The sequence below is a fragment of the Dermacentor albipictus genome, chromosome 5 (genome assembly GCF_038994185.2).
Source record: "Dermacentor albipictus isolate Rhodes 1998 colony chromosome 5, USDA_Dalb.pri_finalv2, whole genome shotgun sequence".
In the NCBI taxonomy this organism is placed as follows: Eukaryota; Metazoa; Arthropoda; class Arachnida; order Ixodida; family Ixodidae; genus Dermacentor; species Dermacentor albipictus.
In genome coordinates this window covers 4,096,359-4,123,512 of record NC_091825.1, presented here as the reverse complement: position 1 = coordinate 4,123,512, position 27,154 = coordinate 4,096,359, and the positions used below count along the sequence as shown (strand labels likewise).

The 27,154-nt window shown below is 45.8% G+C and overlaps 1 protein-coding gene across 18 annotated transcripts in view; it reads right to left on the bottom strand.

The window, feature by feature from the left end:
• Window positions 1-27,154, bottom strand: part of Scm (Polycomb protein Scm) — a 426,899-nt gene that overhangs the window by 308,402 nt on the left and 91,343 nt on the right. For 16 of the 18 annotated variants that reach the window (XM_070538219.1, XM_070538231.1, XM_070538222.1 and 13 more), the window contains one exon: window positions 9,608-9,809. In XM_070538219.1, the coding sequence (XP_070394320.1) occupies window positions 9,608-9,809 (202 nt within the window). Of the gene's footprint in view, window positions 1-9,607; window positions 9,810-11,194; window positions 11,312-11,424; window positions 11,608-27,154 lie in introns of those variants that run through there. The other 2 variants (XM_070538225.1, XM_070538227.1) reach the window with 2 other exon arrangements.

Genomic DNA, 27,154 nt, shown 5'->3' with positions numbered 1-27,154 from the left:
ATAATGAAACTGAATCGATTTTTTGTAAAGTAAGGCTACTCAATGGGAAAGCAATTGTTCTTGGGTCATTTTATAGGCCTCCTGGTCCTTCTGTAGAACCACTAGTTCATTTAGGCAATTTTCTTGAAACTATTAAGAATGAATGCCTTGTTCTAGGGGGGGACTTTAACCTTCCGGATATTGACTGGTCAGCTGGGGAACCAAGGGATACTGCTCGAGGGAGCCTATACTCAACTTTCTTTGATATTTTAGATCAGAATACTTTTTATCAGTATGTGCACGAGCCATCACGCACTGACGGAACAGGTCACGTACTCGACCTTTTGCTCTGTAACGTGCCTGATGTTGTATACAATGTACGGGTGTTGCCAGGTTTGAGCGATCACAACGTTGTTCTAGCAGATTTATCAGTTCAGTATGTGAAGGTTGCAAAAACACCTAGTCGAAAGATTTATGCCTACAGCAGGGCCAACTACGAGGCGATTAGCGCTGCTTTCGAGTCGTTCTTTCCAACTTTTGATGCACTCGCAGATAATCTAGATATCGAACAACTATGGAATACCTTCAAATTGAAATTGTTCGAACTACGTGAAGCTTTTGTCCCATCACGAGTTATATCAAGTAGGCGAGCTCGAGACAAACCCTGGTTTAACACAGAGTTACGTGCCCTTGTTCGACGACAGCGACGAAACTATCAAAGATATAAGGCGTCTAATTCGCCAGAGCATTTGGCCTTGCTGAAAGCAACAAAAACTGAATTTAGGCAAAAGTCCGACATCGCTAAGGACTTCTATTTCTTTAATCTAGGAGAAAGACTTGTCAGGGATACCAAAGAATTTTGGAGGTACGTGAAGCGTAATGGCAAAGACAACAGATCAATACCTGCTTTGAAAAATGAGGAAGCTATTATTCATGATAATGAGTCTAAAGTTGAAATTTTTAGCCGTTATTTTTCATCTGTCTTTTTGCCGTCTAGCTCACGTACTGTCTGTTTTGAATTACCTGCTGAAATAGACCCCATGCCAGAAGTTACCTTTTGTGTCGATGGTATCCGTAAATTATTAAAAGATGTGAACCAGGCTAAGGCATGCGGCCCTGATGACATTCCTGCCGCTATCATACGGAACTGTGCGGACGCGTTATGCTTTTATTTTGTCCGGATGTTTCAGAAGTCCCTAAATGAAACTGATATGCCAGATGATTGGAAGTTAGCGCGAGTCGTGCCCATACATAAGAGTGGGGTGCGTAACTCCGTTCAGAACTACAGGCCCGTTTGCTTAACTAGTATAACCTGCAAAATTATGGAGCATGTAATATATAGTTGTGTTATGGACCACTTAACTAAGCATAATCTCCTAAGTCCCTGCCAACACGGTTTCAGGCGTGGTTTATCGTGCAATACACAGTTGGTAGAGTTTATTCATGATTTAGCCACGGCAGTTGATAAGCAACAAGTTGTGGACTGCGTTTTTTTGGATTTCAGTAAAGCATTTGATGTAGTCGCACACAGTCTCCTACTCTCCAAATTAAAAGCTTATAACTTGGATGGTAAAATAATAGCGTGGATTGCCGAATATTTGTCATTGCGGAAACAGGCTGTGGTTCTGAACGGTATATCTTCGCAATATGCATCAGTTACGTCGGGAGTTCCCCAAGGCTCAGTGTTGGGGCCACTATTGTTTTTGTTGCATATCAATGATATTTCAGCTGGTATACAGTCTTCATTCAGGATGTTTGCCGATGATTGTGTTGTTTATAGAGTCATAAATGCCATTTCCGATTCACAAATCCTGCAAGTTGACCTAAACACTATCGCAGACTGGTGTGTGCGTTGGGATATGTCGTTAAATATAAATAAGACTGTTCACGTCACCTTTACAAGAAAACGAGCTAATCATCCCTATAGGTATAGAATTCATGATTCAACTCTAAAAGTAAGCAAGGAATTTAAATATCTAGGTGTGTTTTTCACTTCTGATTTACGATGGAACAAGCATGTTAACTATATTGGAAATAAGGCAGCATCAGTCTTGGGGTTCTTGCGGCGCAATTTTAGTCATTTACCGAGTAACTTGAAGACGCAGTTGTACTTTAGTCATGTACGTTCAATACTTGAATATGGATGTGTTTGTTGGGACCCACACACATCTGAGCTTATAAACAAATTAGAAAAAATCCAGAATAGGGCAGTTAGATTTGTTCTTGGTAATTATAGCCGGCAGCTTAGCATGACAGAAAGCAAACTTAAACTTAAATGGCAAGAGCTGAAGGATCGTAGAAGGCATATTAGATTAAAATTTTTCCACGATATTTATTATTCTAAAACAGGCATAATCCGCGATAAATATATCCAGGCACCACATTATATATCTAGGCGACTTGACCACTGTTTGAAGGTCAGGGAATTTTCTTGTAGGGGTGACGTCTTCCGTTATTCTTTTTTTGTTAGAACTGTTCGAGAATGGAACAGTTTGCCATCGACCATTGTACATATTACAGAAAATGATGCTTTTTACCACGCATTGAACTAATTTGTTGATGTATTGATTAAAGTTTGTAACCTCCCTGCTGTAATGCCCTACGGGGCGATGCAGGTAACTAATAAATAAATAAATAAATGGAACTCTAAATACCTACCTAAATAAAATTTTTCAGTCCTCTGTTGATAGTGGTTGCTTCCCGGTAGCATGGAAACGCGCAAAAATCATACCTATACACAAAAGTGGCAGTACTGCGGAAGTGGCAAATTATAGACCAATTTCTATTACAAGCGCGTGTTCTAAGCTCCTCGAGCACATTATTTATAAACAATTAGTTTCTTACTTGGACATATACAACTTGTTTTTTAATGGACAGCATGGTTTCCAAAAACAGCTCTCAACAATCACCCAACTCATTGAAATTGTACATGACCTCTCTGAAACGTTAAACTCCCGTGGTCAAACAGACATAATCTTCCTCGACTTTGCGAAAGCATTCGACAAAGTGTCCCATCCGAAGTTAATCATAAAAATTAATTCTGTATTTCAGAGCCCCGCAATCACTCAGTGGTTTTCATCTTACCTTTCTTCTAGAGAACAATACGTTGATTTCGGGGGGTGCACATCACACCCTTACCATGTTGTGTCGCCAGTCCCGCAAGGAAGTGTCCTAGGTCCTGTTTTATTTCTATCTTTATAAATGACTTGCCCAGTAATATTAGTGTCCCTGTCAGACTGTTTGCTGATGATTGTGTGATCTATAATAAAATTCGAGATAGTAATGATCAGGCCAATTCACAGTCTAGTCTGCAAATAAAAAAATGGTGTGACGACTGGCAGATGGAACTAAACGCAGCTAAGTCTGTTGTTACGTCCATATCGAGAAAGAAAAAAATTTTGCATTACCCTTACAATATAAATAGTATAACTATTAGCAGAGTCAATAAACATAAGTATCTAGGAATAACGTTCACTTCTGACCTCAGATGGAATCAACACATTGATGCTGTATGTGGTAAGGCCAGCAAAGCGCTCTGGAGCCTAAAACAGAACATAAGTGCGTCGACACCTGAGGTAAAAATTTTAGCCTATAAATCCTTAATACGTGCTCTCTTGGAGTATGCTAAAACTGTATGGGATCCCTACACTAAATCCAACCAACAAAAGATTGATGGAATCCAGAGGTTAGCATCAAGGTTCATATTTAATAAGTATCGCTACTGCAAATCCCCCACTGAACTTTGTAAGCTTGCCAACTTACCTCCGCTAGATTTGCGTACCAGGTATGAATGACTGAAACTAATTTACCTTATCATTAATGGTCACTTGCTTGTCGACAAACACAAGTTCTTCAAAATCTCGACAAATGAAATTTCAAGACATCGTCATAGCCAGTACATCACACCCCCTCAAGTCAGAAATGACTGTTTTAAGTACAGCTTTGTCCCGAGAGGTATTACGGAAAAGAATGCACTCCCCGACTCTGTCATGTTGGCCTCATGCGTTGAGAAATTTTTGCAATGTGTACACTTTATTATTTTTCTCCGCCAACTAATATGTATATCATAACTTTGCCAAAGGTGTATCTGTTCATTTTGTTTCTTATTTTGGGGGGGAACTTTGTAAGGTGCATAGAATCTAAACTGATTCGCGTCCCTGCTGACATGTCTGCAGTTGTTCATTTACTTGCTTTTGGTTGTCATACTGTATCCTTGTATGTGTTTGTATTTTCCACTCCTGTAATAGCCCTTCATGGGCTGACAGTATTATTAAATAATAAATAATAATAAAAATAATAGTTGCCCACCCTTAGCTGAAACGCGCTGTATTAGGATAGTAGTGAAGACAAATGCCGCAGTTTCCGCAGCATGCCCGCCATGTGTTTTTATGTCACTGGCAGCTATGCGCGCCCACCTGTTTCTGTCCCCTCAAAGTGGACATGGCTATGTTATTGCTGCAAACTTGCCGATATTAAGGACATTATTCATTACTGATAAGGAAGAAACTGTCTCAATGCACGTAATGTACTCACGAGAAGAAAAAAAATCGCATTCGGGGCGTTTGGCTTGCTCCGCCGGCCATCATTATTGTTTTGGTGTCCCACACTACATACAGCGGCAGCCACCTATTTGTTGACCTGTTGTCATCCCGCAGCAATGTGGAATGAAAAAAATTTTTTTTTCTTTTCACAGATAATTTAACCCGCATAATGATCGCACCCCTGGATTTGCATAAATTTTTTTTACCAAAAAGTGCGATCATTATGCGAGTAAATACAGTACTCTGCCGTGATACACAAAAGAGGTGCCCATTCCTAGTAAGCACCTGCATGAAATCATTTGGTGCAGAACAATCACAGTGCTTTTTTTATTATTATTATTATTATTATTAGTCTTATGTGCAGCTGCTAAATAGCTTTGGTCTGTATTCATGTTGTTGTGGCATAGTAACTGCATCCTACATAAGGCTAAAATTTATTTATTCTGTACATTGCAATGGCTACTCGATGCGCACGATGAGTTCATCGTCCATGCGCAGTCGGCAGATTTTTGTTCCAGTAATTGATTTTCTTGAGCTAACCCAGCTGTAACGTGAAAAAACAAAAGTTTCTTAAATGATCATGTCGTCGATTTACATATCAAGACAGAAGCATGCATTTGTTTTAGATAAGAAGGTGAAATTCCTTTTTTCTATACCATGAAAATTATGAGTGATAAGCAAACAAACTTACACCGCTCTACGCGGTATCATTAACACTACCTGCGCCCAAATTATTTGCACCATTCATACAAGCAGGCACGGTGAGTCAACCACAACTACAGTTGAACCCAGCTATATCGAACTCGCAAAAAGCGCCTATCAGTTCGATATAAGCCTGCTAAAGAATTGGATGTCATAAAAGCACATACCATTAATAATATCACTTTATTGATGAAACTAGCTTAATTTCGCATGAAATAGTCCTGTACAGTGAAACCTCGTTAAACCGTAGTTGGCCAGAGCTCGGAAAAAGTATGTACTAAACGGTAATACTGCTTAACCGAAGTAGTATGAGTTCGCCCACTTACCCGTCAAAAACGGAACTCTGAGAGAGTGCGATGACAGGGGAAAAAACATGCAGTATTTATTTACTTCGCGCAACAAACGTGTTATTTCCATTTGATGCCGCAGAGGCCTAGCAGCGACGACAGTGGCCTCAAACTTGCTGAAGCTGTGAGCCAGCTTTTCAGCCAGCCCCCTCTTCTCGGCAAACACTCGCATGGTAGATTCCTTGTCAGCGTTGCATATTCTCCGTGCAAGGCGCGGTAGCATTGCACAAGTCACGGGGCGCCTTTTCATTACGGGGTGCAGTTCTCATCGTGACGATTGCATTTATGAGGCTGACGTAACACGCAGCTTCTGCCACTGTCAGGCCTGAATCGCTCGTGCTGTCGCTATCCGTGTCGTCCTTATCACTGTCGCTAGGCGACACTTCGGCAACAACAGAGGCAACGATGGCAAAAAGTCGGACCTTCTAGCCGACATCTCTTCGCAGTCGCAGCAGGGCTGCTGAACAACTTCTTCGCATTCCAAATGCCACACACTGTAGTCAACAGTAGGCCCATGTCGCGTGCCAGTGCCGACTTTTCATTTCACATTCGACAGCACGAACAATGTCCAATTTTTCTTCTATGCTAAGCACCCGGTGTCTTTTTTATCCGAGTTTCGGCATGACACGAGTTCTCGCTTGCACAACACCACAACGCCATAGAACAAAGAACCAACTGACAACACTCTCTGGCACAGCCACAAAATGATCTTGATGTTAATGTGGCTTCACGCGCAAATGCACAGAGTGCTTGGAGGCTGTTGTGCTGATCTCTGAGGCTTCTTGTTCTGCCGGGCCGCCCGATGGAGATGACGCACTGCCATGTTTGCATGACGAAAAGTTAACCGATACGTACGCAATAACCTGGTACGGTTTATGCGGATACAAAACACATTATGTTAAATGGCCACTGAGTCGGGGATTTGACTTTACCACTTTTAAAACGAAACTACTGTTTAAGCGGGTACGGTTTAACGAGGTTTTACTGTATTTTCTTCTGCTTGGGCAATTTTGCTGCCTGCGACGCACGCACTTCTCCACAATGTCTAAGGAGTATGAGCAGCTGAGGCTGCAACATTCCACATTTGCACAGAAGCACCGAACTAGTGCGAGTCCACCAATCACTTCAAAGGATGTGGACAAAGGACCGTCGTTGCTTTCTTCATTGTGCCTACTTTCACTTGTATTTGGTACAATGTCGGCAATGTAGTCTTCGTTTTCGGGCTCTCCCATGGTCGCGACACCATCATTTGCACTCACAAACTCGTCCACCATTCATTCATCAACAGCTTCCGGAAATTCTGACAGCTCGCTCCAAACTTCGGCAACACCGGCAACGGCTTCGTCGCATTCATCAGAATTTACAGTCATCACCGAGCACACGGAAGCCGGTACGGCTGAAGCAATTTCGGATGAACCACTCGTACATGGCCGTGCGTCTGCATCAAGCGCCACGAGCATCAAGTTGCTAGTTAGGCCGCTTCAGCCCTAATCTCCCCCTTATTCAAGATCGTGCTGAGAGTGCTCCTCGGAATCTTGCATGCTGTGGGGACATCCGACTTCACACCGTGTTCGACTTGATTTAGGATTTTGAGCTTCACGACAAAAGGCGAATTCTGCTGCTCCATCACGGCAACACTGCGGGAGAAGGCCCACAAGGCGCACACACAATGAACCAGAAAAGCAGCGAGATAACTCGCACTTTCATCATCTTGCATGACAAGGGCACAAGAGCTTCTGATTCGCTATCTGAGCAAGCGCTGCGGGCAGGCCAGGACCATTTTTTGCAGGGGGGTGTCGACCGCTCGTCCGAGGCAGTGTGGTCACGGTAGGGAGAGCGGTTTGATGTAGCCGCGCTGCCAGGTTTCCCCACCACCACGAGAGAAAGCAAACTTCTGGGGGCACTTTCCCGCCACTTGACGTTCTACATATCGGGAGTCGCTGCTATTTTTGGACTAGTAAGCGTAATTTTTGCTATATATACTCATTCTAACTATATCGCGTCCATAGATTGTTCGATATATGGAATAATTCTATGTAAATGGGTTTGATATATGTAGTTGGGTTCGACTGTAGTGCGAACGTTCAGCCTCTAAAACACAAGCTTTCACGGCTTCTCAACTATCATTAGCAACTGAGGTACAGCCAAATCAAGCGTTTAGATCACATTTGGGACAAGAACAGTAAAAGTCAAATCTGCGATTGAAAAGAACTGTGTAGCAGCCCTGAGTTCTATCTGGATCGAGGTAGTCTGGAATCGAAAGTGCCCGCTTGTTAGCAGTACGAATCACGTTCACCAATTACTGCACTCGCTCGACTTTCTCAGTGACGAACGAACAGCCAATTGTACATTGGCAACAGCCAGTGATCATTCGGGCTCTTTCAGCTTGTCGTTCGATTTTAAGCAGCCAGACCAGATGTTATCATCATGTTTTAAGTCCTGCAAGTGTCTTGTAAAAATGGGTGCCTGAACATCAACAGTATTGCTCATTGTAGATACGCCAATGCCATTTGCAATAACCTAATAAACAAACATATTGCACATGGAGAAAGACAAACAAGCCTCCATGCGAGGACATGCTCGAGAAACGCTCGTCACAAACAAAACAAACAAAAACAAAGATAAAGCTGCCAGGCTCATAATGTGTGACATTGCTGAAGGTGGAAGCCCCACGCTAGATGGGCAAGTTGTGAAAGTGTCTCCCACAAGAGGCTACGTCAGAGCGGTCAAACGCATCGCCGTCAGGAGATGGGTGGCAGAGTACGTTTTTTTTCTAAAGTTGCTGCAGGTTCATTTGATTTTGCACGATTCGGCACCAGATGCATCAGCATACACAGCTACCACCGTTTATGGCACTGTGCCAAGCTCGCTATCTATGCACAGTGCCAAAAACGCTGTTGGACACAGATTTGACAAGCCCAATACAAAGTCTCGCAAAAGTGATAGTAGTATCTCCAAAAGTGATCACTCGAGGTTACCACCCCTGTATGCTTGATATACGTGAGCAACGATGCGCAAACGGCAATGACAATGCACCCCTTTCATGATGATTGCTCATTAAAAAAATATTTTTCCCTTCTGCAAAGGTAAATACTGCATGTCTCATTTTTTGCTGATTGCGATACGGAGGACATGCTATATTTTTTATTTTATAAATTGGGTGCGTGTTACATTCAGGTGCACTATAATTTTTTTTTACTTCAAGCTCGCGAAAAGAGGGTGTGCATCAGCTTCAGATGCACACTAGATTTGGGGGTGCATTACACTCTGGTAAATACACAGTACAAGTCATTGTAAAATCACTGGAGAGAAGTGGTCGAGTGCGCACACAAGGATGTCTCAAGTGCAGAGACATTCTTGTGGGCACAGCTGCCTAGGGACACCACAGAAGTGCAAACTTATTCAAGGCCACCTACAGTGCACTGCCCGCAATTTGTGTGCATTTGGGCCTGCACTCTGCGTCGGTCTCAAGGATGGTTTACAGAGTGGCAGCTGTTCTGCAGGAGACTCTCCCTTTAAAAAGCTCTTTTATCCCAATTATCAAAATGAAAATAGATGACTTTATGGAAGTTTTTGACCCAGAGGTTTTCAATAGGCACCCATGTTGGGCACACAGTACAACGTAATCATTGTGGCCAGTAATAGAGAGTTTTAGTGGGTCCGGTATTTGCAATGGAATTTGCGTAATATAAGGTTACTGGATATTGGTAATGACATCTTGTGGCGCTTCGTCTAATCACAATGCCTTACCGAGACATCGTCACATTCCATAAGTCTTCTTGTTGAAAGAAACATTTAAAAAGGCAATGCATTCAAAGTTATGCCACTGCCAAAAATGTATGACTGGCAGCAACGTAGAATACACTTGGCTACTGAAATAATAGCTATCTGTCTAATTGAGACCTGTGCAACTAGGTCCTACCATCAACCTGGCCTGTCACGTATAGGCCTCTCATAATCCTTGTAATCCACAAACAACAAGTTTGCAGAGGAACTAAGGCTCTCTGCACCCTTGTACAGCATGCAAGCAGCACTCACCAGAGCTTTCATACTGGTACTGAATCTGGCTTCCTCCATGAGGCTTGAGCTTGCTGGACCGGTCTGCAGTGGCCATGGCTGTGGGGTCTCTCAAGCGGTACTTGTCTAGGCACTCGGTGCTGCAAAACTCGCGTAGCTGCCCATGGTCCTCTAGGTGCACCGATGCACCGCGGATTACTATCTCACAGAGGGCACAGGCCACCTGGTGGGAAAAGAGAGCATTATGAGCTCGGCACAATGCTCTGCAGAATGGGCTACAAGGCAGGCAGGACACGAGGGCGCTTGTCCTATCTTTTGTACTATTTGTTGCAGTGTCGACATGTCCAGCGCTATGCACTGAGATAGTTTACAAATAAATGCAAGAAAGAGCACAAAGGGAACAAAAGTGCTACTTCCAGAAACCAGCGTGTGCCACGTACTACAAGCGTAAACCATTCTTCGGTTTGTGGGCATCATGGATTGCTCAACCAAAAGCAGTGCTTTTTTTTTCCTGTGTACATGTGCTCCTTCTTTGTAGTTGACACCACTTGGCGCAATGGCTATGCACAGGACCACCCACGCCGACTCACATGCTTGCCCCCTGCATTTTTTGCTTCCCAAATGCTCTGCCAGAAACAACATCAGTAGGAAGGGAATGATGCACCATCCTCCATAACAAAAAAAAGGCTTCCCAATGCGGCCCATAAATAATATGACCACTCAAAAGCCACAACTTTTAGGAAGTTTCCTATACACTATCCATTTTCTTTTTTCCAGAAATATTGCATCACCCATAAATTCTGTACACATCAAGCAAGCATTCCACCCAAATAATATATCAGAACTCGGCATGCCTGCTTGAGTTTAAAATATGCCATACACACACTACTCCAACCAACTCACTCTTTGCACCCACAATTCCAAATAAATAAAAGAACTATTCCTGTGGTTTGGGCCAAGCTCCATGGCGCTGCTAGTGAGACGCATGGAATTGTGCAAAGAAAAAGGTCTCTCCAACTTATAAGCACAGCATCATTTCTTGGCTTCAATCCTTTTATCTGCAATCACTCATCTCATTTTTCTTCCGATCATCTTCAAGAGAAAGATGTTTATTGGAAAGCAGTGATTCAAGCTAGCGTGCACGCACTGAAATCTGCAAATAAGTGCTCCAAACAAAATGCCTGTCCTAAAATCAAATTAAATGTTCTCAGTTAGCCTAGTAGCAAATAAAAGTTCCCCGAAATAATTTCACTCTCGTTCACAAACACCCACATTATCAAAACTATATAAATAAATTCAGAGTAAACAAAAAAGTATTGTGAGATGGCCTACACAATACAAGCAGCATGTTAAGCATTTAAATTCAGGGGTATTTCTATGGCATTACACAAAGACCATAAACAATAAAGCAAGACATGAAGTGAAAAAGGATGCAGCAGCATAAGTTGTACATCACCACTATCTCATCATAAATGCCAGCCGTGACAACCAGAGAGAAAGGCGAAACGGTAAAACCGGACAAACCTAGAAAACGTTACACCTGGCAGTGATTTTCTGCCTCAAACGTCAAGTACAACATCAAACACATTGGAATGCGAACATGCGTGCCTGTTTTATAACCATGTGTCCCATGTCTTGCTCTAATATGAAATGTGCCTCCCCTATGAAACAGTGGGGGGTCAAGTCAAGTCAGTGGGTAGACAGAGTTGGGAAGGCTTGGTGCACGACTCCTCGGGCAACAAAATGCAACACTTCCGATGTGTTTTCAGGAGCAGCACTTGATGCCCTTTTGTCCTGCAGGAATACGAGCCCGCCTGGCTGCCCACTTTCTCACTCACATTGCATGCAGGTGATGAAGCTGTACCCCAAGCCATCCATCCCATGGAGGTCAGAGGGCGCAAAACCTGTGTGCATGACAGACAGCCCTGCCACTCGATACTCATTCGAGATGTGGGAAATGTTTTTATCACTGTGGGGTGCACAGCCTTCCTTTCAGTACACAAGGAAAGTGCAGAACTCTACCGGTGAAAGGAATGTGTGATGCACACTACACAGCTTGCCTAATGTTTATTTCAATCAACAGCTGCGAACAAAATAAAAATAGCATAAAAAGGAAGATGTATGCACGCAGCAGCTGCAACACAGACCTTCAGATGTGCAGCACAAAAAGAAATGAGCCACAAGACAAGGTAGAGCAGCTACAGCTCTACCAGTGAAAGCACAATGGACAATGGGACAGCAAAGGAAAAATAATGGCCAGCTGTGAAATGCTGGTGCTTTGAGAGGTGATACTTCTTTCGCATCTGTGCAACCGTCAGCACTATGCTACCAAAAAAGGAGCGCAAAAAGGAGCTTGCAAGGAAATGTGCCCAGAGATGCCGATCTCTTACGACGGGAGTGTTTTTGTGTGTGTCAAAAGAAATTTCTGAATTACACCTACATGCATTTCTTTGTATAGTGTAAGCGCAAAGAATATTACACAATAGCGCACTACAGGAGCAAACTTTGTGGAGTCCTTAAAAAAAATAAGGCTACACTCCTCAAAAGCAAAAATACGCTTTTATAACACATCTTACCTCATGGCATGCCTTTGATTGTGGTACCTCAACACCCAGATATGGACATCAGAGTAGGGAGAAACACGAAATGGTAATGATGATACAGATGGCACATTACTATAACAAAAACAACCATATGAAAACAATATAGTAAGGTGAACAAAAAAGACCACATAATGTAGTTTGTCTCCTGCCTACATTTGCAACCAATTATGCGTGCACCACATCACGACAAGAAATAGGATTGTGTTACATAATTTGGTGCAACACTAACTTCAACAGCAATAGTCACAGTAAATGAAATAATTACGTAATACTGTCACCTAATAGTGATGGTGTAAAAACACAGCAGCAAAATTGTCAATAGCTTAATTAACATTTAATTGGCCGAAGCTGTGCCCACAAAAGCAAGTTATACTCAAAGCACAATAATAGCGGTGAACACAGTCAGCGACTGGCGAAATCTGATCAATGGGTCAAGTGCGTCGACTTTTATACATTACTCGTCGACAGTTGAATCCAGCTACAACGAAATTGACAGGGCACATTGTTCGACACAGCATTGGCTGCCAGTTACCTGATGCTGTGGTAGCAGAAAACAAGATTTCAAATGCAAAAAGCATTTAACATACAGTTCAGAAGGTGAGGAAAAGTTGCAGAAAAAAAATGATGCAAAATAATTGAACAACACATTATGAACGTCAAGCAGCAAATTGAAAGGAAATTTCAGAGGAAGTTCTCTGCAATCCTGGCTCTACCAAAGAACACAGTGCTTTGAAAGATATATCCAAGTTATGGTGAGGCTTATAGAGCACGAAAAAGACAAGGACAAAAGGAAGACGTGATACACACAGGCGCTAACTTGCAACAATCTTTATTTTGAGCAAGGGACCCATACATATATACAACTTTTTCGCGTACATCATCATAGATGCGCTGTTTGCAAAAATTCCTTACACACCATTGCACAGGTAAGATAACTCTTTGCAGGAAAAGGCAATTGATGGTTTAGACACACAGTTATGCTCCAGCCTATCAATCATTTCTGCTTCTATAATTTCACGTGTTAACCTTCCTTGGGCTCTTCCAACAATGGAGCAGTCTCTGTATGCTGGGGCACACATCGAGTGGTCACCATCCACCCCGGCCAGGAGGCCATTTTGCAAGGAAAACTAAGACAATCAGCACCTAAACACCCTCGGGACAAAGTCAGTCTTGCCTTCCAAGTAACCATCAAGGCTTCTTAGTTCCAGATCCGCATGCTGCTGCTCAGCGAAGGCATCTGTGCTTATTGTTTCTAGAAAGATCTCCTCATCTTAGTCGTCTTGTGGCGGCGGGTCAATTGGGACACATTAGACAGTCAACATCAGTGTTTTCGTCCGAATTTGTAAATCACAGTGATGTCAAATTCTTCGAGTCTGAGGCTTAACCTTGCTAGGCATCCTGAAGGGTCCTTTCAGTTTTTAGGTTCTTGGTCAAAGAAATATGTGTTCCATAGCATTACCCTCGGCAGCAGAAGCACCGTTCCGGAGCGCTAAAGGGAGTCGTCGGTACCACAGTGGCATTTTGAGCCTTGATGCGTGAACGACGTCATTGGACAGAAGGCTGGAAATGACAGGGGCAATCTCGTGAGTAAGAGGTTAGAACGACAGAAAGCCGAGCTAGTTGGTAAGGATTCATTATGCAAAATAGAAGTGAGGCGTGCAGACAGGACCCAAGAGTAGAGAAGTGGACAACACGAACGCCGACTATCAACTGAAGGGGGCACTGAGGCGAAAAAAGAAAGAAGACACAAAACTCATCTGCGCAGGCTCAGGAATGGTAACACCACGTGTCAATCGGGTACACGTGCCGGCCTATGTGAGAGAAAACTGTTAAGGTAAGTACTTAATTTCTTCCTCATGTAAAGTAATCGAAGGCTGACTCACGCACGCACTTCCACCATTATAGATATGCCATGCCTCTACCATAAGACGCGTATATTCATTCTTATGCCTGTACAATATCGCGAATTCATCTAACTCTGGCGTGCAGTTACAATCTCGGCAATGTAGCGAAAGATTAGAAGGCGATCCACCGGTTAACGACCTTTTATGTTCCATGAGCCTCTGACTGATACACCGTCCCGTTTGTCCTACGTAGAACTGGCCACAGCTAAAGGGAATTTTATAAACCACACCCACACGACAGTCAGTAAAACAGTTGTTCTTTTTGTGCTTCACTGGACAAATATCTGTTTGTTTTTTTTGCCTTTTACCCGCTCCTTTTTATTCTGTACGGCAGCGCAAATCTTACCTAGCTTATTGGGAGCAGTGAAAGCAACATTAACATCATATCTACTAGCAACTTTTTTAAGCCTGTGCGACACTGAATGAATATACGGAATAGCCACTACTCTTTTTTTGCTATTACTGCTTTCTGTAATCACGTCCGTCCCTCTCGAAACCGACTTCTTTAGGCGCTCAGCCACAGTGGCCACCGCTACACTAGGATGCCCTGCTTCTAATAGGCGCCGGACCTGCGCATTATAACTGGCGCTCATTTTGTGCATGCAGGATCTGGTGAGGGAAGACTTAAGGCACGACATGGCAATTCCGTTTTTTACTAATTTAGAATGCTAGGATTGAAAGTTTAGCAACGGCTTCGAAGATCTTGGGGAGTACTGCCAACAAACATGATTTTGTTTGAAGATCAAGGAAATGTCAAGAAACTGAATTACCTGCCACTGAGGAAATTCCTTCGTAAACTTTAATCCTCCCCCATAAAGTTTAAATTGCTCACTTACTGAGGTAGCAGCGGAATCGAAATCTTCCCTATTACAGAAAATCAGGTAATCATCAACGTAACGTAATATCTTGAGAGAGGAAAATCCTGGTGACTGTACAGCTTTTAGTATGGGTATCGAAGACCTGTATTATTCCTTGCCGCATGACGGGTTGCTAAATTCCGTAAATGAGTGCATTAAAGAACAAGTGCAAGAGTCGGCTTTTATTGACAGATGCGGTGTTTCCACGGGAGCTTTTCTAGAAGTTCTTTCAATGTACTTGAAGTCGACGCTGATTAGGTGGAGAGATGGCGTTTTTCTGCAGAAATCAGGCATTTGTATTGGCTCAAAGGTTGCCCCCATTCTTAGCAACATTTACCTGAGTAAGGTTGACAACTGCTTAGAGAAAGCCTTAGGTGATAGTGTTATCAAGATATTACGTTACGTTGATGATTACCTGATTTTCTGTAATAGGGAAGATTTCGATTCCGCTGCTACCTCAGTAAGTGAGCAATTTAAACTTTATGGGGGACGATTAAAGTTTACGAAGGAATTTCCTCAGCGGCGCGTAATTCAGTTTCTTGACATTTCCTTGATCTTCGAACAAAATCATGTTTGTTGGCAGTACTCCCCAAGATCTTCGAAGCCGTTGCTAAACTTTCAATCCAAGCATTCTAAATTAGTAAAAAACGGAATTGCCATGTCGTGCCTTAAGTCTTCCCTCACCAGATCCTGCATGCACAAAATGAGCGCCCGTTTTAATGCGCAGGTCCGGCGCCTATTAGAAGCAGGGTATCCTAGTGTAGCGGTGGCCACTGTGGCTGAGCGCCTAAAGAAGTCGGTTTCGTGAGGGACGGACGTGATTACAGAAAGCAGTAATAGCAAAAAAAGAGTAGTGGCTATTCCGTATATTCATTCAGTGTCGCACAGGCTTAAAGAAGTTGCTAGTAGATATGATGTTAATGTTGCTTTCACTGCTCCCAATAAGCTAGGTAAGATTTGCGCTGCCGTACAGAATAAAAAGAAGCGGGTAAAAGGCAAAAAACGAACAGATATTTGTCCAGTGAAGCACATTAAGAACAACTGTTTTACTGACTGTCGTGTGGGTGTGGTTTACAAAATTCCCCTTAGCTGTGGCCAGTTCTACGTAGGCCAAACGGGACGGTGTGTCAATCAGAGGCTCATGGAACATAAAAGGTCGTTAACCGGTGGATCGCCTTCTAATCTTTCGCTACATTGCCAAGATTGTAACTGCACGCCAGAGTTAGATGAATGCGCGATATTGTACAGGCATAAGAATGAAGATACGCGTCTTATGGTAGAGGCATGGCATATCTATAATGGTGGAAGTGCGTGCGTGAGTCAGCCTTCGATTACTTTACATAAGGAAGAGATTAAGTACCTTAACAGTTTTCTCTCACGTATGCCGGCACGTCTACCCAATTGACACGTGGTGTTACCATTCCTGAGCATGCGCAGATGAGTTTTGTGTCTTCTTTCTTTTTTCGCCTCAGTGCCCCCTTCAGTTGATAGTCGGCGTTCGTGTTGTCCACTTCTCTACTCTTGTGTCCTGTCTGCACGCCTCACTTCTATTTTGCTTAAGGAGTAAGAGGTGTCACGTGGAGCAGCACACAGTATAGTCCTGTGTACTGGGAAAGAAGCTTTTCGGAGAGGCCCATACGGCGGGAAGGGGACCAGAGAAGCCCAAGTGCACCAGAAGAGAAAGTCACTCCACAGTGCAAAGCATCACAGCGACATCTCTGGTTTGTTTGTGACGCCATAAGCCGAGGGCGGACAAGCTGACGGGCGTGATCAGCCCGCGCGATGGCATCACGTGTGTACTCACTGGTGAAGGCAGTAGATGGTGGGAACAGTGTCGAGAAGTAAAATCGGCATTGTCCATACAATAGGTAGAAAGGCGAAAATCCAGCTGCACCATGACAAGAGGAATTGTATGCAGAAGTTTCATAGGTAAGAGCAAGGTCCCTCCCTATCATGGTGGTTCATCGAAACATACATAGTAAGCATGTATGTGAGAGTGCGGTTCACGCGTTCCATGAGGTCATTCGTCTGGGGATGGTACGTGGTCAGTTTCTGTTCAATCGAACAGGAACGCATGATGTCGAAAATGACTTGAGAGAGAAAGGAGAAAATAATGGTCACTGTCAGGGAGCAATTGTCTTGGGGCACCTTGAGGCCATATAACGTCACGTAACAAGTGCATGAGATCAGTTACACAGCAGGTCAGGTCGGCAGAGTTCTGGTAATTGCATAGCCGCTGCTATCTATTTGTTTCCCAAGGTGGATGATGGGAAAAAGGCCAAGCAGACCTAGTCCAACGAAAAAGAACGGTTCCATGGATGTGTCGAGTGGCTGAAGGTGATGAGCAGGTAGTAGCAGGGGTGTGTGCAACACTGGCATGGTTCACAAGTGGCCACGTAACGGCAGGCAGAGCATGCAAGGCCTGGCTAAATAAAAGAAGTGGTACCGGACGTGCCTGTAGGTGCAAGATATGCCAAGGTGTCCGGCAGTGGGCGCATCATGAAAGTTCTGTGAGGACACTCCACTGTAAGTGTCAAGGCACGACAATTAAGGAGGTCAGGTCCATCAGGTTGAAAATTGTGATGGTATAAAACACCTTCCTGAATCAAAAATTCGTGGACGGATGCGTCATTAGGCGATTATTCTAGGCAATTGATTTCTCACAATGAAGGGTCATGTCTTGTTCTTCACCGATGTGAATCAGGTATAACACAGAAAAAATAGTTTTTGGTGTCCGCGTCAGCGTTTTCAGGGTTGTCGACTGGACACCTAGACAAGCAATCTGCATCCAGGTCCAGGCGGGAGAATTGTTGACAATGAATATGAATATTCTAGGCGCAGGGCCCAGCGACCAAGCCGTCAAGAAGGATTTTGGGGGGAGGACAACTACAGAGAAGGGCCATCCGTTTAAGTAGGATCTGAATTTCCCGAGCACCCAAATGAGGGTCAAACACTCGCACTTTGTAGTGGAATAATTGCACTCAGCCGCTGATAGGAGGCAGCTAACGTAGGTGATGACACGGTCCTGGTGACGTTGGTGTCGGGCTAGTACTGCACTGACTCCATGGCCGCTTGCATCAATACGGGCCTCGGTAGGCACAGCTGGGTCAAAATGGGCAAGTATCGGAGCAGTCATGAGCAGGCTGATGAGGTGCAGACCCATGAAAAAGACCGTCTTGCCTCAAAAACTCACTAAGTGGCCTTGCTATGTCCGCAAAATTTTTCATGAAGTGGCAAAAGTACCAGGATAGCCATAGAAAGCTTCGGACATCTTTTGCAGATAGGGGAACAGAAGTTCTTGACTGCGCAGATATATTCAGGGTCAGGTTGCACACCATTACAACATGGTCAAGAACTGGGACTTGGCAGCAGCCAGAGTGACGTTTGAATGAGTTCAGGTGCAGTACAGCTCAATGAAAAATGCCGAGGGTGGCCGAGAGGCGCTCTATACGAGTCTTGAAAGTTGGTCAAACAACGATGAGGTTATCCAAGTAGCATAAACATGCGGACCATTTGAAGCCTCTGAGCAGAGAGTCCATCATGCGCTCAAAGGTGGCCGGAGAAGTCCAAACAGCATGGCCTTGAATCGGTAAAGGCTGTCAGATGTTACAAATACCGTCTGTTCACAATCCACATCATGCACAGCAATCTTCCAGTACCCGGAGCGTAAGTCGATGGAGGAGAAATAGCAGGCACCATGCAGGCAGTCAAGAGCATCATTAATGTATGGCACATGGCACATGTCCTTTTTCCTTTTTTGCAATTCTGTTGAGATGCCAATAATCCACACAGAATCACTGTGTGCAATCTTTCTGTTTGACTAACACGACAGGTCTAGCACCCAGGTGATCCCCAGGTGCTGCTCAGGAACTGCAAGATGGCTCGATGATGTTTTCATTGAGTATCTTGTCAACCTCACTTTTAATAATTTAATGCTCAGGAGTGGACACCCGATATGGGCACCGATGAATAGGAAGCACATATCACCGGTATTTATGCGATGAGTCACACCTGTGGCTCGGCTCAAGGGCTCGCCCCTAATGTCCAAGTCAAAGTTGGAAAGCAGAAGAACGTGGTGGAGTGCTTCAGTATGCTGAGGTGTAAAGTCATCAACTTCATGGCGCTGTCAGGGCAAGAATCAAACCGCTGATGAGCCTGGGAACCAGGAGATGCGGCCACAGTGAAAGCTTCTAATTCCGTCACTATCGAAGGTCCAAATGAAGGCGAGTGAGATGCCTTTTGGCAGCACTTGCAATGCCAAGCTGAAATTAACAACAGTAAGGCAGATGCAGTTCACCACTATAGACAGAATGGTACGAAGTACTGTGACACCATGGGTGGGGAAGATGTCAGTGATGGGTGTCGAAACATAAGTCACCGTCAGGAAGTGGTGGCGATGACACTAAGTCGATGTAAGTCGACGTTTGTGGTGGCAAGCAGCCACACTCGGTGGAACAGAGGCAGCTCAGAGGTGGATCAGCGGAGTCCAGAAGGGGAATTTCACGACGAAGTGCACGGTAAGGAAGTCGACGCCCAGGATCACATCATGCGGGCATTGGGCAAGGACGGCAAACAGAACTGTCTGGTGATCAGTGATGCAAACACAAGTGGTGCACATTCCAAAAATGGCTGCTGTTCCGCCATCAATGACATGGGTGACTTGAGTCGTCACAGGCATCAGAATTTTCTTGACCTTTTGGCAAAAATAAGCACTCGTGACAGAAAGCCCCAGTGGCAAAGAGTGGAGTGACTTGCACACCGTCGATTTGTACATCCAGGAGGTTCTGTTTGGAGGGGATCGTCAAACTGGATTTTCGGTCGCTTTAAGCAACACAGCATCACCTCTAGGAGCAGCATTTCTGAGTTTTCTGTCTCGGAGTGGACTGTCTGAAAGGTCAGGGAGGATGGTCGGCGGGGCTGGGGGGAGCGAGAACAGCAATAGGGTGAAGGCAAGCGGAAGTAGTGGGGCTCAGCATTTTCTGCCTCATTCTTTCCCAGAGCAGAAAAAGACTAGAGCAGCTTTTCTTTCACCATTGCCACTAACACCTGCCGATCAAGCTTCGTGAATGGCATATCAAACGTGACATCACATTGATTGTTGTGACAAGAATATTGTTTGTACAAAAGCCCACCCCTTATGCAACATCCCCTGGGGGTTTTTAAAGAAATGAAATGAAACATGTTCTTGAGGGGCAACTTGGTCAGGGTTGGGCATTTACGAGCGATAGCAGTCAGGTTCATTAATGTAACCAGGAAACTTAATCTGTGCTGTAGAACTCCATAGACTTCGGCAGTGGTGGGAGATGTGGCCGACGCAGTGACAATGAAAACAAACAGGCTTGTCGTTAGGAGTTCGCCACGCGGACGGATTCCGGAACCATGGAGGAAAGTCTGACGTGGGTCAACATGGAGTTGTAAAATGTGGCTGGACATTGGAGCGAGGAGCCGACGAAACTGCATAGGCACCCATGTTGGCAATCTCCTGTCAGACGATGGCTTGGGTAAGGGTGATAGGAACCAAAGGCGGGCCGAAGAACATAGGTTCCAGGGTAGCTGGAGCGGCCGCCTCGAGTTCATGCCGAATGATACACGTAACAATATCACAGGTGCTGGCCAGGCAAGATATCACACGATGATGTTGCTGCAGTATTCGGCAGGCGCTCTAAATGATGTGCAATGCGTCGGCTTTTGGCTTGTTCCAGGTGGCAGCATTCTTTAATGATGACATCAACGGCCGTAATATTGGTAAGGACAAGCAAGTTGAAGGCATCATCGGCAATACCTTTAAGGACGTGCACAACTTTGTCTGCCTTAGCCAAGCTTTAGTCAACTTTGCAGCAGAGCTAAGACCGTCTTGTATGTAAGTTACATTGGCTCCGTTGACGCCTACATGCAAGTATATAATTCCTTAGCTTTTTGACCCAAGGGGTTCCCAAATGAGTCGTGAATCTTCTGCTTGAAGCTGTCCCAGCTTGTGAGCTCGTGTTCATGGGTTAGAATCCATACGCAAAGCGTTCCGCCGAGTTAAACAATGATGTTCACGGGCATCATAGTAGAGTCCCACCTGTTGATAGTGCTGACGCGTTCGTAGAGGTTAAAGTAGTAATCGATATTGGTGCCATCCAGGCCTGAGAAGAAGCCAGGATCTTTAAGGGCGGAAAGCATGACTAAAGTTATCATGGTAGGTAGGGCAGCCAGGGTGGTCGAGCTGGATTGACCAGAGGCCATGGTGAAAATCTCGAGGGAGTGTCCACTGTCGAGCTCTGTGGTGAGGTCAGGTACCAAAAACCTCCACCAAATATGTTACACATAAAGATGCACGGGAATATACACCTACATTAACAAGCATATATGTATGTAGCCCTGCCAAGAACAAATGGTTTGTACCAGGTTATATTGTCATCAACCTCATCGTCTCTTCAATCATGATAGGCCTGCTTAATTGGTAACTGTTCCATAGCAATATTTTTCACCTTTGATGATGTCTCCTACATTTGCAGGCTATTTGATGCCAACGGAAATGACGCTGGAGAGAGGAAGGATGCTGACTTGATCTTCAAGCGCACACAAAGCATGGCAAGTGAGTTTTCTTCGGCGGTATCACTGGGCCTATGAACAGCGTTACTGACTTGGATATTAGGTCAAAGACTGCCCTTGTTGGTTCAGTCCATGTCGAGAATTATGTCCCATGAGCATTCTTGGAGGATAACAAAGGTTGCAGTGCGAGCCCGATAATTAAATGAAACTCTTGTCGTGCTGCATCCAGTCGGCATTATTAGATGTCCTAAAGCTCTCTGGATTAAGGGCTGCTCCATGCAGTCTTGACTCTTCGACTTGGCGGTGATCAATCCACTGACAGTATATTCAGCTCCTGTGCTTACAAGGGCGATAGCTTTGCGGCCACTGAGAAGCATGTCAAGGTCAGTGGTTCTCTGCCTTGCACTCCAGTTAGGCTATAGTGTCGGCTCACAGCCGCGTCGCATTGTCTCGCCGTTGTTATGTCTCATCAACGTTTACTGCAAATCTCCATCTGGGTGGTGGTGTGCAGTTGCTGCATCGTCAAGATGGTTCTTGCACAGTCATCGTGATTGGCAGAGGATCTTTGGCATTTTGACAAACAGCAGCCACACCTGTATCGGTTGCTGTTTTTAGTTTTCCAGATAAGGGGCCAACAGACCAGCAAGAGGCTAGGCCAGTGTACGGTTGATACTGTGGTAGCTAACTGGCGATGGTGAATCATGAACAAGAAGAGGTCACCACACTTCAAGTGGTCGTTCCCTTGCTGTGGCAAGTTTACAGCGAAACCTCACAGTGCCATCTCACCGGCTTCTCCACAGTGATCAGGCAGGCATGCTGGCAGCAGCACCCAAAGGCGGAATTGCAGGGCTACGGAGCTTTGGCATGGGTGCAACAGCAAAACCTGATGACGTGCGACGGCAGCATAAATCATCGCTTATGGCTGGGGCAGTTCAAGGACTCCCATTGACTGTTGAATTTCTTCTCAGACAATATCAGCGATAGATGCTACCTGGGGCTGTGACTCTGAGCACATCCTTCGTAATTATTTGCGCACAACTGCTCTTATCGTCTCGCACAGGTCATTGCAAGCATAGTGCTTGAACTTGTGTGTAGATTCCCCACCAGTGTATGGCACTTGTATTGCCTTGTCTTCATGTCCAGCATCGTCTTGATCGTAGCTGGCCTCCGAAAAAAATTCAGCAACAGTCTTTGGTGGATTGTGTATCAGTGAGACCCAATGAGCTCTTTCATGCCACACAAAAAAACAGACCTTTACCTCTATCATGCCATGGCCGGCATGGTGAAAGAGATGGGTCATTTTAGGACATAAGGTTGACAATGTTCTGAATTGGAAGCGACACCCGGATTTCAAGGAGAGCTTCGGCCCTTTCGCCCAACGCTCCTGGAAGTGTCTAGCAAGATGCTATGAAACAGCTACCACATTGGTACGAGGGCCAAGAGTCCACCTTAACAAAGGAAAAATAAACATGCCGTAGCTTGTCACTGCACTTTCAGTTGTTGAAAGCAGTAGCTGTATCACACGTCTAAAGCCAGGTCTCAGGGTATTTTCGGAACATCGGAGTTTCCCTTGGTAGCTGTGGAACGATTGATACAGGCGATGCTGAGGCTGTCATTGTGGCTGTTGACTTGGTCATGAACTTCCTGGTTTCAGGTAGAAGCCCGTACTTCAGTGGCAATTGTTGTAGACTGCAGCTAGCTCATCGTGACATGGACGTTGTCTTCACAGCTTGGTCTTGAGAGAGGTGTCTGGCACAGAACAAAGAAGCACCTCCTCCAGAAGTCACGTAGTGGTGATTAAGGACCCAGTTGCAAGAACTATGAATCATGAGACTAACTCTTCAATGGGCGAACTTGCACCAAGAAAGGTAAGTGACACTTAAAGCACAAATGTGGAGAGCACAGTTGGCAATTAGCGAAATTTGATCTGCAGCTTGAGCATGTCGGCTATTTATACATGACTGATAAAAAATTCCAGCATATTCGCGGATTTTCATACAAGACTATTTGCATTGAGCATGCGATCAGATTACACAAGATTCTTGTGTAACAACAACATATACAACAGATAGAAATCGTGCGGTAGATCAAGAATGTTGTGACTGTCATGGTTCAAAGGAGTGTGACGAAGAAGATCGGCAGGCTGAAAAGCCCCATTGCCATCGCGTGGCTCGTACCCAGTTCGCTCGCTGGCTGCGCCCTACCTGCTGTTGCCGTGTTGGTCGCTGCTTCTCTACGACCCGAATAAACCCCCTTTACAATTGGTGGAGCTGCTGGGTACAACCGGAATTCTGGAACTTCGCAACCGGACACTGCACCCTGTCTTCATTATGCCGGAAGAAGGACCACCGCAACCACAACCCGCTGCCCCGGTGACCGTGGTCCGCCCCGGCCCGCTGCGTCAACGCGACCCACCCATCTTCAGCGGTACCGAAGACCATGACGTAGAAGACTGGCTCGCTGACTACGACCGGGTGAGCATCCACAACCACTGGGACGACACCAAAAAACTGAATTACGTATCGTTTTATTTGAGCGGTGTCGCCAGCGTGTGGCACCGCAACCATGAACGTGATCTCACGACGTGGCCAGCCTTCAAAACTAACGTGACGGAGGTATTCGGGCGCCCCGCTGTTCGCAAGCTTCGCGCCGAGCAGCGTTTGCGCAGTCGTGCGCAACAGTGCGGGGAGACATTTACAAGTTATATAGAAGATGTTGTCGACCTCTGCAACCGTGTTGACGCCACAATGGCTGATGCCGAGAAGATCCGCCATATCTTAAAAGGCATTGAAGACGACGCGTTCCAGATGCTGTTGGCGAAAAATCCGGCAACAGTCTCTGAACTCGTCAGTCTCTGCCAAAGCTTCGACGAACTCCGCAAACAACGCCTAGCCACCCGCCAATCTCCTCCTCAGGCGACTCCAATGTCGAGCTTGGCTGTTTCCCCGGATAATACGTCGCTACTGCTACAGATCAAGGAGTTCGCCCGCGAAGAGGTGGCTCGTCAGCTTTCTCCGACTCCCCTCACACACGGCCAGTCAAATTCTCCGTTGGCGCCCGCTCTCCAATCTGTCATCAAGGAGCAGGCAGCCGACCACATTCCACCTTCTCTCCAGCAGGCTCCGGTTGCCGCTCCCCTGACGTACGCCGAAGTTGCTTCGAGGCCTGCACCACAGACCTACGGTCCCCTTCGCCCGCCTTTGCGCCCGCCCGTATCCGCTCCGGTCCGGCCACTGGTGCAGTATGCACGACCTCAAGATCATTGGCGCACGGAAGATAATCGGCCGATTTGTTTTTATTGTGGCCGTGCTGGACACGTAGCACGTCACTGTCGCCTCCTTACACCGAACGTCCCCAACAATGTGCGTCCATATGCGCCACGTTTCCAACAACGCCGCAACTATTCGGACACCTTTGAATCTCCTCCTGTTGTCAACACCGCATTCTCCGCCGCTCGCCGTTCACCTTCTCCTCACCGCCGCTCGCTTTCCCCCATGCTCCGGCGTCGGAGCCCTTTGCGCCAGGAAAACTAAATATCGCAGTTCAGGAGGCGAGAACTGCGGTGCCAGCGAAATGTATAAGGCCTCACACTTCCCCGAAGAACGTTATTGAAGTCACAATAGAAGGAACATTGACGCTAGCACTTGTCGACACCGGCCCTGCACTTTCAGCGATAGATGCCGGTATTTGCCGCAAGATCAGAAAAGTGACGACGCCGCTTTCTGGACTGTCTCTTCGAACTGCCAACGCGCAGCACGTCGAGCCATCCGGCGCCTGCACTGCTCGTGTCGTCATTCAGGACATCCTCTATATCATAGAATTTGTCGTGTTGCCATCATGTTCATACGACGTCATATTAGGTTGGGACTTTCTCTCCACACATCATGCGATCATTGACTGCGCCCGCGCCGAAATCGAGCTGTTTCAGTTTTCGACTGATCTTATCACTGACCATAAGGACCATTGCCGCAAAATCTCTGTTTCAGAAGACACCGTTATACCTGCCTGGTCTTCCACCCTTGTCAGTATCTCTTGTGATTATGTAGATGACGGCACAGTACTCTTCGCTCCGTCTGAACTCTTAATTCGCCACCGTTCAATGCCACTGCCGTTCGCCGTCCTCGAGTTCAAAGCTGGCGCCTCTCTCATGCGCGTCTCTAACCCATCGGCTGAACCAATTACTTTACGCCGCCGTGAAAGCCTTGGCAGAGCAGAGCCACTGACTTCATCTTCAATATTTGACACGATGGACGACTCCACTAATATTGCTGCTCTCGAGATATCGCGTCCACAGTCCCTACCGGGTTCTTTTACGCCAGCTATTGCCAGTGACCTTACGACGACGCAGCGCGACGAACTTCTTCGCTTGCTCCAAGGCTTCTCTTCCTCCTTTGATTGCCAAGCAACATCACTCGGCCGCACAACGACTGTTTCGCACACTATCGACACTGGGAGCCACGCACCGATTCGACAGCGTCCCTACCGAGTATCGGCGACTGAAAGACAAGTTATCAATGACCAGGTGAACGATATGCTCAATCGCGGTGTCATCCAGCCTTCTAGTAGTCCTTGGGCATCACCAGTCGTCCTAGTTAAAAAGAAAGACGGCACCATACGATTTTGCGTCGACTATCGAAGGCTTAACAAGATTACCCGAAAGGATGTATACCCGTTGCCACGTATTGACGACGCACTTGACTGTTTGCAAGGAGCGGAGTTCTTTTCCTCCTTAGATCTCCGCTCTGGCTACTGACAGGTGCCCATGGCTGATGCTGACTGTTCTAAAACCGCATTTGTAACACCAGATGGCTTGTATCAATTCATTGTGATGCCGTTCGGTCTGTGCAATGCACCCGCCACCTTCGAACGCATGGTGGACGGCATCCTACGTGGCCTAAAGTGGCATACTTGCCTCTGCTACCTCGACGACGTTGTCATCTTTTCCCCTGATTTTCCGACCCATCTTCGGCATTTACATCAAGTTTTGACCTGTCTCCGGAATGCTGGTCTCCAGCTTAACTTAAGAAAGTGCCGATTTGCAGCTCGAAAACTGACTATATTAGGCCACGTTGTCTCCAAAGAAGGCATTCTTTCTGATCCTGATAAACTTCACGCCGTATCCGAATTTCCGAAGCCCACTAACTTGAAAGCACTGCGCAGCTTCATTGGCCTATGCTCCTATTTTCGACGTTTCGTTCGCAATTTCGCTACAGTGATCGCACCACTTCACCAACTTCTTCAAGGCGACAATGAACTTTCTGCTTGTTCGGAAGCCTCTGATGATGCCTTTACGACTCTTTGTCACCTCCTCACGTCTCCGCCAGTCTTGCGCCATTTTGATCCAAGCGCACCTACAGAACTTCACACTGACGCCAGTGGTGTCGGCCTTGGTGCCGTGCTCGCACAACGCAAGAACACTAATGCCGAATACGTAGTCGCTTATGCTAGTCGTGCCCTCACGAAACCTGAGGCCAATTACTCAGTCACAGAAAAAGAGTGCCTGGCTATCGTATGGGCTCTTCAAAAATTTCGTCCATATCTCTACGGTCGACGCTTTGACGTGGTGACGGATCATCACGCTCTTTGCTGGTTGCCCAACTTAAAAGACCCGTCGGGCCGCCTCGCTCGGTGGGCCCTCCGAATCCAGGAATACGATATCCGTGTCGT